Raw genomic sequence first — 12,666 nt, 5'->3', positions numbered from 1 at the left:
CCGCCCATGGACACCCGAAACACCAGAGGTGTTGGAGGTGCGTTGCCGGCCTTTAAGATGGGTGTACGCTCTTTTCTTGAAGATTTGAAGGTCGTATCGGTCCGGAAATACCGGAAATACTTAGGATTAGGATGGCACTTCCTGCTTTCTGATAAATTAAATGGACTTACCCAGACCGGCCGAACGTTATCACGGCTGTTCATTATTAGGTTCCGTCAACGTCAACCGTACGTCAGCCACTAGTATAGTATATCTTATCTGTGACCAATTTCAAATGTGAGGTTATGTTACCTACTTAGGTCACCTAGATTTTAATTTAATGAAAAGTATCAATCTTTAGCGTAATTTCTTAATAAGTATATCTGTAGATAATAAATAATACGTTCTTTCATGATGCCCTCTTTCTCAAGACTCCAAAAAATTGCTATTATCAGCTTGGGCGCAGTTGGAGGCGGCCTAGCGTATTATCAGTTAAATAGTAAACAGGAGAGGAAGTACGGCGTGCATAACTCTTGGACTACAAATTATTCTCCTAGTGTGAAATGGGATTCCAACTGGGATCAGTAAGTATTTGTTAATTATTATATCAATAAAAGTTGGTATTTCAAAGTTCACTCACCTTTGTGAACTTAGTTGCAGAATGCAGATGTAACTTTAGTGTTTTTTTTTAAATTGAAAAACAGAGTAAAAACACTTGATTTTAAAATCAAAGTATAAAATGAGGGCAAAAGAAAGCAAGTGAAGGGGTGGTTCTCTTTTTCCCTTTTTAAATAATATTACAGATTTTCTATTAAAATACAATTTCAGATAGTTTTTATTTATTTTAGTCATTTCATTTTGTTAGTTTTAAGATTTAGTTTAATTAAAACTAATCTAGTTTTTGTGATTTAATTGCATTCTATTTATTGTTTTTTGCCAAAGTCATTACTTACTAACTTAAATAATTATTGTACACATATTATTTTCTTAGTGACAAATAAAAACAAGGAATAATATTTTTGTGACATATTTTACATTTTTGTTGCAAATGCAATTTTGAAAAAATGGTTGCTGAATATTAAATGCTGCACTGTTGTATATTAACTTGTCCTAAAACAGATATAATATATATTTATAACAAATTTTAGCCGGGACCCAAAAGCTATTGTAAAGCCGCCAAAGAGTAGCAAGCCAGAAGAAGAAAACAGGTACAATGAGGAGTTGGAGAAGAACAAGAGCAAAGCTGTGCGGCATATATTTATGATCCGGCACGGCCAGTACTTTGTGGACGGAGCCACTGACAAGGACCGGGTACTTACAGAGTTAGGTAAGAGTGTTGTAAAAATAAGAACCTTTGGGGTGTCAGCCGTCGACTCCCGCCTGATTACGTCAATCAAATGCAAAATTTGATCAATTGGTACCTATTCAATTCAAATTCCAAGTGCTTGAAAATATGTATACATAACATAGGAGCCTTAGGCAATGCTACAGGATGAATGAAAAATTTGATCTTCAATTTAAAAAAATATCTTAAAAAATTCATCATTTTGATAGTCAGAAGTTTAAGGTATTCTCTTATTAAATCTAATTTAAAACCATCAAAGTAGAAGAATCACTCTCTCTTTAGCCTGTTTCTACCCTTCGGGTGTAGGCCTCCTTTAACATGCGCCACTCGTCACGGTTTTGTGCGATCTGGAGCCACGTCTTCCTAGCAGTCCTTTTGATATCGTCTGCCCAGCGCATCTGCGGTCTTTTTCGACGACTCTCTTCTCCCCATGGTGATCCCTAAGTGATCGGCCACATCAGAGCGTCGCGTGTCTCGGGGCGCGCAACGGACGTCCGCGCCACGCCACCGCGCCTTACGTCCTTCCTATACAAAATGTACTGAGGAGACACTTTTTGAATTACACTCAGGTGGCGTGGCGCGGACGTCCGTTGCGCGCCCCGAGACACGCGACGCTCTGATGTGGCCGGTGCCTAAGAGTCGTTTTTATGTGCTAGAAGTATAATCTGCCTTTATACATGAATTACTTAATTACACACCAATTCTACAGGCAGGAAGCAAGCAGACTTGACCGGGCAACGGTTAGCATTGCTAGACATCAAATGGGACCTTCTAGTCCGTTCCACAATGACTCGGGCACAAGAGACAGCCATGCTCATCCAGAAACATCTTCCCGCTGACCTGGAGGTCATCAACTGTTCTTTGATAGAAGAGGGGGCTCCGATACCACCGGAGCCACCCGTTGGCCATTGGAGGCCTGAGCCAAAAGTAAGTTGACAAGCTTTCTACACAATAAAATAGGAGTTTCTTTCCAGGACTCTTCATCAGTATTTTTTTAAAACCCTGAGAGATACCAATATTTTAAATTATTTTGTATTTGATATAGGACTGATATGGGTAAATACCGGTTTCCGAGTCCTGAAAAAAGGATTCAAAGGGATTCTTTCTATATAGAAAGAATCCCTTTGAATCCTTTTTTCAGGACGATGGTTATGTAGGAAGTTCATATGAACTTCATACATAACTAAGCCCTTTTGAAAAGACAAGGCAGGCAAGCATGGTGGCGCGATAAATGATAAAACATCATGTCGTCACTATCGCACTATTAAATTTGTAAGTGTGATCAAAAAGGCTTAGTTATGTATGAAGTTCATAGAGAAAGAATCCCTATGAAAAGATCCTCAACAGTACTCTAAAGATTTGTTATCTAACAAACAAAGAATGAACATATTATCATATTTTAATTGTTTATTCTCTCTTATCATTAGGTATCTGTGTCTCCTGTTACACTTTCAAATATGTACTATACACAGATACCTAATGATAAGATGTACTTCTATTTGATTCTTGAATACCTATTCTATGTACTTGGTTATTAAATATGTAATTGTATAAAGTTAACACCACACATTGTGCAATTAATATTATATTTATTTATGAACATGCACTCAAGGCCATTCTTGAACCATTTATATTTATACATATGTCACAGTAAATTAGTCATTTCATAATTAAGCTATGAAGTGTCCAGTATAAAAATTAAAATTTTGAAAAAACCCCCGACCGCGACATAGTGGACCGATTTTCATGAAACATGGCTAAGAACACTCCCGACTAACTCAGCTTTCAAACAAAAAAAACTAAATCGAAATCGGTTCACCCGTTCGGGAGCTACGGTGCCACAGACAGACACACACACAGACAGACAAACAGACAGACAGACAGACAGACAGACACGTCAAACTTATAACACCCCGTCGTTTTTGCGTCGGGGGTTAAAAATGAGCTAGAAGTGGATCAACAATTAAAGTCCGTGACCGTACATAATATACATGTGTTTATATGGGACCAATGGTGTATATGGACATTTTCAGAATTTGGAACCTCGCTGTCAGTTTTGTGACGACTAGAGATGGGCCGAATATTCGGTAAATATTCGGTATTCGACATATTCGGCAAGTTTTTCAATGTTCGTATTCGGCCGAATAGTTCGGTTACATTGCCGAATATGTACCGAATAAACAAAGTAAATAAATGGCGTAGCAAAATCGTAAATGTGGAAAAGTCCAAATCAAAAAGTTTTATATTGCGTGGGCGCACACAGTCCGAAATGGCGAAAGGGGCCAGGAGTGAGCTATTAAAAACGTGCATTTCGGCTTAAGTAGGTATATAAAATCCCTCTCTCAATAATAGAAAAAGTTTTCGCGCTCGCTTCGCTCGCTTTTATTATTTCTGTCTATTATGTAACCCTATGCTATCTTTTACTTACTTATTAGTCAAATGGCTGTAATGTGACAGACAGACATAGCGAAACTTTAAGGACTCCGTTATTGGTATTTTAGCTTCGCACCCCAAACAATGTTTAACAATAAGGGCGCCAAAACGATGTCTCGCTCTACCCTGATCAACTGCGCGGGCCGGCGCAGAATGTGTAATACCCATTACCAATCATTGAAACGTTTTTAGCTCTAAGTCAGGATTTAAAATATGGCTCAACCGAATATTCGGCCGAATGTTCGGTTCGGTAAGAGCTGAACTGAATGTTCGGCCGAATATTCGTATTCGGCAAAGTCCGTATTCGGCCCATCTCTCTGACGGCAATTAAGCATAAATTCTGTCTAAAAATTTACTTTTTTCACATTCTGAATGTAAATTATCGCTTAAAGTCTATGTAATTAACACAAAAACAATATTTTTATAGAAATTTCATGCTTAATCTATCGTCACAAAACTGACAGTGAGTTAATTTTTATTAACAACTTACGCTAATAGGACCCCCTATTAACGTAAGTTATTAATAAAAATGAATTCTGAATTCTGAAAATGCCCATATTTTAAAATGCTAGCTCGTAGGATTGAGTGCTAAGAGATAAATATTTGTTAATATATGAGTTTGATCTTGTTTGATACCTTACTGTTAACAATTTCAAGTTAAAGTGCTAAAAAAATTGTGTCACTCGGGGTTAAAACTAAGTCTACGAACAAATAATAACAATGGCTTGCACGTATAGCAGTTCTTCCAGGACGGAGCCAGGATAGAGGCGGGGTTCCGCCGCTACTTCCACCGCGCGCCGCCGGAACAAGTGCGCGACTCTTACACTCTGCTGGTGTGCCACGCTAACGTCATCCGGTACTTCGTGTGCAAGTTAGTATTTAACTAATCTTATTTTATCTTATCTTAAATCTGCGGGGGCCCTTACGGATACACTTCGACCCATCGGGATCTTTTGTGCAATTACCCCCTACGTACCTAAGATCCTTCAGCTATTCAGGAGCTTCTCGACCATCTCTACGTATCGGATGATGAGGCTCATGGGTAGCTCTCTGAAGTCCTTCGGTGCCAGGTAGCCTGCTCCAAAGTTCTTCATTCTTTGTCTGGCGAGGGCGTGACATTCACACATTAAATGTCTGACGGTCTCTTCCTCTTCGCCACACATGCGACAATCAGTGTTGTCGGCGTGTCCCATCTATATAGTATTTAACTAAACAACTGTACTATACCCTATTCATTTAACAAAGTTAATAGAGCGCCGTCTCCGTTGCACTTTTGTATGCAATTGAAAAGGACAAAAAACAGTCGATGGGCGTAAACAACTGCACCTCAGAGGCGAGCTCGGCTTACATGCCATCGGTTGGAATATTTGTCTTAATTAATTCCTTATGATTTTTGTTATAATGTTTCACTATAAAGTACAATTACTTATCTGTGTCATCACAATTATAATTTTCTAATTTTTTTACTAATCATCCTGCTGTATACATATAGATGTAGTTCGAAAAGGTTTTCCTTCGTATTTTTCCGGAAATGTTCGTGGGTGAATCAACTTTTCTTTGCCAGCAAAATTACGCATAAGTACTTCGACTACATGTGGTCAGAAAATTTAATTTGTATTTAGTGTAATTAGTTTATACTTATTATATTAAAAACAGATATACAAGCTATGCAGTACATCATGTTTTTATAGGATTTGCTATTTTATTACTTTATTTCGAGCAGTGACCCAGTGGACATAGCTGTCCCTCACTTTTGTATGAAAAAAGTGTCTCTTCCACTGGGTCACAATATAGATTTAATTGTAAATGTTTTTTTTTTTAATTATTCCCTTAATGTAAAATAAAAATAAGGATCTTTATTCACGATGGCCAGGTTAAAACTCACAAAAGTAGAGCTAATAATAAGTATGGGCAATTCTTGCAAAAAGCAAGAAAAAGTTGATTCACCCTCGTATTTGTCATTCTAGTTCAGATAAGGTCAGTAGGTCTTGTACGTGTCCGTAAAAATCCGAAGGAAGATCTTAACGCATTACATCTATACGACCATTGATTAGGTACTTAGTTAGTACCTACTAGTCTTAGGTCCGGTTGCATCAAACCGTCTGTCACCGTTAAAGCGTTCGTTAAATTTTATTGTATGGGAAGTTCCATAGACGTCTGCTGCGTGACGATGATGTGTCTGTCAAATTTGGTTGATGCAACTGGCCCTTAGGGTCGGTTGCACCAAACCGTCTGTCAGCGTTAAAGCGTTCGTAAAATTTTATTGTATGAGAAGTTCCATAGATCTGCTGCGTGACGATGATATGTCTGTCGAATGTGGTTGAAGCAACTGGCCCTTACTACGCTGTTAGCCTGTTATTCTAGACATGACAAAAATAAAAACTTCTTATACACTTGTGTTCTGCGATCAAAACTATCAATGACACCATGTAATATCACCCCAAACTAGAGTCAAGGATTAGCGTCTAGAATCGTTACGCAGTTTCATCCATTTTGCGTCGAGCTACAGCTATATGTCGACGCTAGGGAAATGCTAGTGTGTCCATAAAGTACGTATTATCATTCGATGATAAGTACCATCATCCTCCTTTCGTTATCCCGGCATTCGCCACGGGCCTTGTGACCCTGGGGTCCGCCCCAATAATCCCAAGATTTGTCGTAAACACTACTTGACCTTTTAACCCGAAAGGGTAACTAGGCCTTATTGAAATTAGTCAGATTTCCTCACGATGTTTTCCTTCACCGAAAAGCGACTGGCAAATATTAAATGACATTTCGTACATAATTTCCTAAAAACTCATTGGTATCATCCGGGGCTCGCACCCGCGACCGCCAGATTGAAATTCGCACGCTCTTACCGCTAGGCCACCAGCACTTTTTTTAAATTAAACTATAGATGAATAAATAAGGAAAGAGTTGTAACTCCATACATCAGTAAATGCAAGTTATTTGTTGTGACATCTAGCGTCAACCACGCCACGCATCAATCACGCGTAAATTATCAGTACTGCTACTTGTCAATAGATGTCGCGACGAACAAAAAGTCTAATGCTCAACAATTTTTAGCTAATATTGCAATAGTATTTATTAGTACTCTGTTTTCAATTCCTTCTGCTTGTAATATAAGTTGTAAACTGTTTTAATATTAAATTTTTGGCAGACGCGACACTGTTGACACCTAGTGTCGAGTAGTGGTACTGATAATGTACGCTATTTGACGCGTGGTTGACGCTAGATGTCACTACAAATAACTTGCATTTACTGATGTATGGAGTTACAACTCTCTCCTCACTTATTCCTCTATGATTAAACTATGGAACTTATGGAAGCGTCGGTATGTATTATTCATTTGTTTGACGACCGCTCTGGCTCAGTCGGTAGTGATCCTGCCTGCTGAGCCGCGGTCCTGGGTTCGAATCCCGGTAAGGGCATTTATTTGTGTGATGAGCACAGATATTTGTTCCTGAGTCATGGATGTTTTCTATGTGTATAAGTACGTATTTATCTATTTAAGTATGTATATCGTCGCTTAGCACCCTTAGTGAAAGCCTTGCTTAGTTTGGGGCTGTTGATCTGTGTAAGGTGTCCCCCAATATTTATGTTATTATTATTTATTGTGGCACTGAAGCTTTAGTAGTTTTATGTGTTCTGCCTACCCCTTTATGGGATACAGGCGTGATTGTATGTATGTATGTATGTGTATTTATTGTTTCTCTTCCAGAGCCCTCCAATTCCCGCCCGAGGCGTGGCTGCGGATATCGCTGAACCACGGCTCCATCACTTGGGTCTCGATCATGCCCAACGGCAACGTCGTTCTGCGCTCGCTCAGCGATACCGGCTTCATGGAGCCCAAGTGTGTCACCAGCCGGTAAAATATACTCACTTGTTTACTCCAGCGAGTAGCTACATCGGTTCCCCAAACGCGATAGTTCCGCGTAGCAAAATTTCCAGTCGCATTTTTTTTATACCACGTTGCTGGCAAACGGTCACCGTAACATATGGACGCCTGCAACTCGAGGGGTGTCGCATTACCGACCCATTAGAAACTTGTACACTCTTTTTTTGAAGAACTCCGTACTGTGGTTCAACGGTAATACCTCGGTAGGGAGCTCATTCCACAGCCGGAGCGTCCGCGGGAGCATTATTCCCTACTAGTTATTTTTTTCAATCATGTCATGTAATATGTACGTCCCAAATGTCCCAATTCGCATAGGCTGAAAACTATACTTTTTTTTAATAAATTTCATTTACAAATCAATTAGGAGCCTAATCTGGGTAGTTTGCGCTTCGGGCATCTAAAGAAACCTAACGAACCTAACCTACCTACCTATTGACTTAGGGCCCCCTCACATCTAGCGTCTCGTTTTCCATACAGTTGGCCCGAAGCTACGCTCGCGAGACGCTAGATGTGACGGGTCCTTAGTGTGACTACCGTTACAAGTGTGAAAACACTAAACTTAGGGGAAAAAAAAGCGACGGGGAATTGACGCTTTTAAAAACCTTCAGTATTTGAACATGAATAATTGGTTAAAATAATCTTATACCTTTAATAAAATATTAAGTGGGGAAAAATGCGACCGGAAATGTTGCTTCTCGAAACTAACGCGTTCAGGGTGTAGATCGAGCTACCAACTTCGGCTGAAGGGCTAGTATATGATTGGCGCGAGACCACAGAATATATAATAGTACAAGTACAGAAGGCTCACTCCTTTGATGTTCACAGAATGCCGCCATTCTAAACCATTCTAATTCTTACCTACATTAACAAACGGACCGCACGCGAGCAGCCGACATTGAATTATATTGCGCCGCGCGAAGGTCTTCACCACTGAATGGGCAGCGAACTTGTAACTTGTAATAATTACTTTTTGAAATAAACTTATTTTTTTTTAACTCGCGGCCGCCGGCATGTGCTTGTAGCGCGGCGATAGAATCGCGGAGTGAGCCGCCCCTGTCGAGACTATGTCGTCGCGATTTAGACTATCATCAGGTCAATAATATCAAAATGATGAAAAAGACTTGGTATATGTAAGAATCATAGTAATTGTTTTCGCATAATTTCAGGAATGTATATGAATGACTTGCATGAGACTATTTTGAAGGTGATGGGATCTTTTGTAAGTTTTTATAACTGCCAAAGTAATCTTAATTTAGATAGTTGTACTATTCATTTGTTTATATTTTATTGTTTGACTTATTAATACGGTTATACCTATGATTTGTACTGTAATATAAATCTTTTGTAATACTAAGAAATTATCTCCAGACATATTGCAGTAACTCTTTTATTGATTGATGTTGATGTTTTAAATAAGAAAGAGACAATTGAGTATTATGTAATAACTGTTAAAGTCCATAGCCATACAAACCATCTATTTTCCTTCTGACTAAGGCTAACCTTTTTTATGTCTATCCCATAAGAGGGACACGTTTTGTATAGAAATGTATGTATACTTATTTGTCTCTGAATATCTTATACTTTTAAACGAGCAATTCTTGTATATTTATTTATTTATTTATTTATTTATTTATATATATATTTATTTACACTGACGATCTCGGAAACCGCTCTAACGATTTCGCAGAAATTTGTTATGTGGGGGTTTTTGGGGGTGAAAAATCGGTCTAACTTATCCTTAGGTCCCGGAAAACGCGAATTTTCGAGTTTTCATGCGTTTTTCTTCGCGCGCCATCTCGTGTGCAGTAGTTGTACTGTTAAGACAGAATTCTTTCGGTCGATGTAAGTACTATTTATTGCAAACACTAGATGGCGACACAGGTCAAGGCTAAAACGAATAGAAAATACACTATTTGAGTTTTTGTGGCGAAATGCGCGCCATCTCGTGTGGAGTAGTTGTGTTGTTAAGGCTGAGAATTCTTTCGCTCGATGTAGGTACTATTCATTTTTGAACTAGATGGCGACACATGTCAAGGATACGAAACAGAACCGAGCGAAGCTCGGTTGCCCAGATATTGATTATTATTCTTTCAAAGTACTTTTTAAGTATCGTTCTATATTTAATTGCTTTTTATGTATTTTATACTACAATTTGTAAATGTACTTATCATCAAATTTTGTAGATAACATCCCATTTAGGCGGTTCAAACACTAAGCGATCTTTAAATCGATGTATTCTATAATACTGTTAGTTGTGTCGAGTATAGCTTGTCATTGAGTCGTCTGAATGGGCCTACAGCAGTGCCTATAGTCGGCCGAGATATCTATATAGCGGGCTTCCTCTTATAATCCATATATAACATATTTAACGTATGCTATCAATTTTCTATACATATAACAATAACCTGCCTTACAAATACAGTAGAGCAGACAAAAGGTTTCAAATAATATATGTAAAATATAGCATGTAGGTAATGTTGACTGCAATGCACGTTGTCGTAAAAATCGTCGCCAGATTTGAATAAAATTGGTGTGAACAAAGATGGCTCCGAAATATTCTGTCAAAATGAAAGGGATAGTCGTTTTCATTTTACTATCCCTTTGTTTTATAGGCACTTGCTGGTAATATACAACGTGTTTCCGGTATCACTCAAAACCTCAGACACCCCAACTGATTTTTATTTTTTTAAACTCATCTAGAGTATTCATCTTTTAATCTGATCGTTACTTTTTTTTAAATTGAATTTTTAATTTTCTGTACAGCTCTACTTGACTTTTAGCTCTACACTCAATAAAATAATTGCTAACTACCATCATAAACCATAAGACTATTTATTTGTGTACGTTACTGCAACGACATAAGGTTTACCAATAGACAGCTAAGATGTCACTGTAAAACACTTTAAAGCTTTATCACAGTAAACTTGAAATTGGACAGGTAATCGCAGTAAGCAAATTTAAACCCAATATTCAAAATGACAAGGTTGTAATTAGGTACGAGTTCAATTTGCTATGACTTATGATAAACATTAAGATTAAACTGACAAACAACGTCAAACTAGTAGCGGAAAAAATAATCGTCCAAGTAACCAGCCAGTATTAATACCCCTAAATACTGAAAAAGGTAAACAACCTCTAGCAATGCGATATACACAATGGGCACGTAAAAAATAACTAATAATACTAATTTAAATAAAAATATTACCCCCATCAATATATAGCTCAATCGATTCTACTCTCGATTCTGAACAAACTGTTTTCAGGTTTTTAGTGTTAAGTGAAACACGGTGTATATTATGTATTGGTTATTATCAAAAGCAAAAATATATTATTGTTGTATGAATAAATTCGATTTCTAATAAAATTTGGTTACCGACATCGGACACTTACAAGGCGATACTTTTTGCTCACACTAATTTTTAAATATTATTTTACCTAGAAAATAATCACTGCTCATTCTTTCAATAGGTACAACAAGTGTACATAAATTGAAGAAATATTATCTTTTGTTTTGTTATTTACCTAGCGGTATATTTATTATTGAGTATCTATATATTTTGTAATTTATTGCCATATGTGCCAAGGTAAAATGCCATGTAGCTTTGTGTTCTGTAACTTTATACTAGTATAGGTAAAATAATACAGTTCGATTTTTCCTGGTTGAATTCTGACGTATTTTGCTATTTTATGTTTTGCGTTTAAATCCAGTAGTTATTTTACATATTGTTGCTGTTTGTATTTTTTTTTTATATAGTAATCTTTAAAAATTGGATATCAACAGAAATTCGTTCTTACGAGATGCGAAGAAGAATACATTAGAAGAATAGATAAAAGGCAACAGAATCCGTCTGAATATAGCTCCGAGTCAAGGCCGATTGAAGTAAAGCCTCACAAGAAATATCTGACTACTGGCTTTTGCCCGTGGCTTCGCTCGCGTCGCGTATAATTCGAAAATTGCGGAATGCACCATACAAACTTTCACCCCTGATTTTACAGAAGTGGGGTGTTAGAAAGAGACAAAAAGTAACCTATGTCACTCTCCATCCCATCAACTATCTCCACTTAATAATCACCTCTGTTCGTCGCTCCTTCTCCCTCGCTCACAAACAAACAGATACATCACACATTTTCCCATTTATAATAGTAGTAAGTATGGATTGTCAAGAGGGCGCTGTTATTCTGATGCACAGACCAACCCCTATAGACATCCATTACAAGACGACTCGCGGTCACCAGCCTTACTTGTATTTGCCATGATATAAGCGCGGGCGCTCGCCGTGCCCGATCAGTATCGACCAAGTAACCGACCCGAAAGCAGCTCGTGTTTTTCGCAATAAAAAAATTGAAAAAGGGTATTTTGATGCCTTAAAGATGTCCACCTGTAGTGTGAAATGGTGTGGAAAGGTAACAAGAAGATCAAATTTAAAAACAGACGGTATTACATTCCACAAATAAGTCATATTTATAATTTATTCAGAGCCGGCATAGGTCAACTTACACTGGCTATTTACGCGACTGCCTGCCGTCCTTGAAACGACCAATCGCAGCGCGCTAAACACATTCCCCTCCCGCTCCTCGCGCCCCAAGCACTGGTGATTTGTAGCGCGCACAAAATTTACAATATTGGCACTCTATAGGAGGTTCTCTGTGTTCTGATGTATGCGGTGATTTCGGTGAGTTCCATATAGTGTGAAGAAAATAGTTCTAATGAAATTCCGCAACATGGCGCGTAGACATATATCTCTGGCCAGGCTTTAATGAATCTTAATTTCTCTGTGTAACGTATATTACTGAAACACTGTAAACGGCTCAGCCACGACATTGGTCTAAGCGCGACAGCGGTGAGCGGCGGCCATACATTGGAGCGAGACACAGCGATGGGATTTTTCATTCGCTCGTATGGCTGCCGCTCACCGCTGCCGCGCTTGGACCAATGTCGTGGCTGGGCCGTAACGTGTTGGCTTCGGCTCCGCGCACGCCTCCTAAAGGTAAAGGCATATACTCATTTTGT

General features: G+C 38.4%; 1 protein-coding gene across 4 annotated transcripts; it reads left to right on the top strand.

The window, feature by feature from the left end:
* Positions 1–294: 294 nt before the first annotated feature.
* On the top strand, positions 295–11,860 carry LOC125236687 (serine/threonine-protein phosphatase Pgam5, mitochondrial). Of its 4 annotated transcripts, none has more exons than XM_048143597.1 (6): positions 295–563; positions 1,128–1,306; positions 2,034–2,251; positions 4,507–4,628; positions 7,479–7,625; positions 11,437–11,860. In XM_048143597.1, the coding sequence occupies exons 1-6, from the start codon at positions 391–393 to the stop codon at positions 11,480–11,482; spliced, it is 885 nt and encodes a 294-aa protein (XP_047999554.1). In that variant the 5' UTR covers positions 295–390; the 3' UTR covers positions 11,483–11,860. The 4 variants fall into 4 exon arrangements, with proteins under 4 accessions (XP_047999554.1, XP_047999553.1, XP_047999552.1 ...); XM_048143596.1 differs by having other exon boundaries at positions 4,498–4,628; XM_048143595.1 differs by having other exon boundaries at positions 4,495–4,628; positions 11,437–11,859.
* The last annotated feature ends 806 nt before the right edge of the window (positions 11,861–12,666 follow it).

This window comes from Leguminivora glycinivorella, chromosome 19 (genome assembly GCF_023078275.1).
Source record: "Leguminivora glycinivorella isolate SPB_JAAS2020 chromosome 19, LegGlyc_1.1, whole genome shotgun sequence".
Classification (NCBI taxonomy): Eukaryota; Metazoa; Arthropoda; class Insecta; order Lepidoptera; family Tortricidae; genus Leguminivora; species Leguminivora glycinivorella.
Note: the sequence above shows the minus strand (reverse complement) of the source record. Positions and strands in the feature narration are given on the sequence as shown.

Bases quoted from the DNA above. Each gene is read 5' to 3' on its own strand.
- LOC125236687 (XM_048143595.1), top strand. From the start codon at position 391: ATGATGCCCTCTTTCTCAAGACTCCAAAAAATTGCTATTATCAGCTTG. The intron at 564-1,127 runs GTAAGTATTTGT...AACAAATTTTAG, and splicing joins TGGGATTCCAACTGGGATCA to CCGGGACCCAAAAGCTATTG. The intron at 2,252-4,494 runs GTAAGTTGACAA...TTGCACGTATAG, and splicing joins ATTGGAGGCCTGAGCCAAAA to CAGTTCTTCCAGGACGGAGC.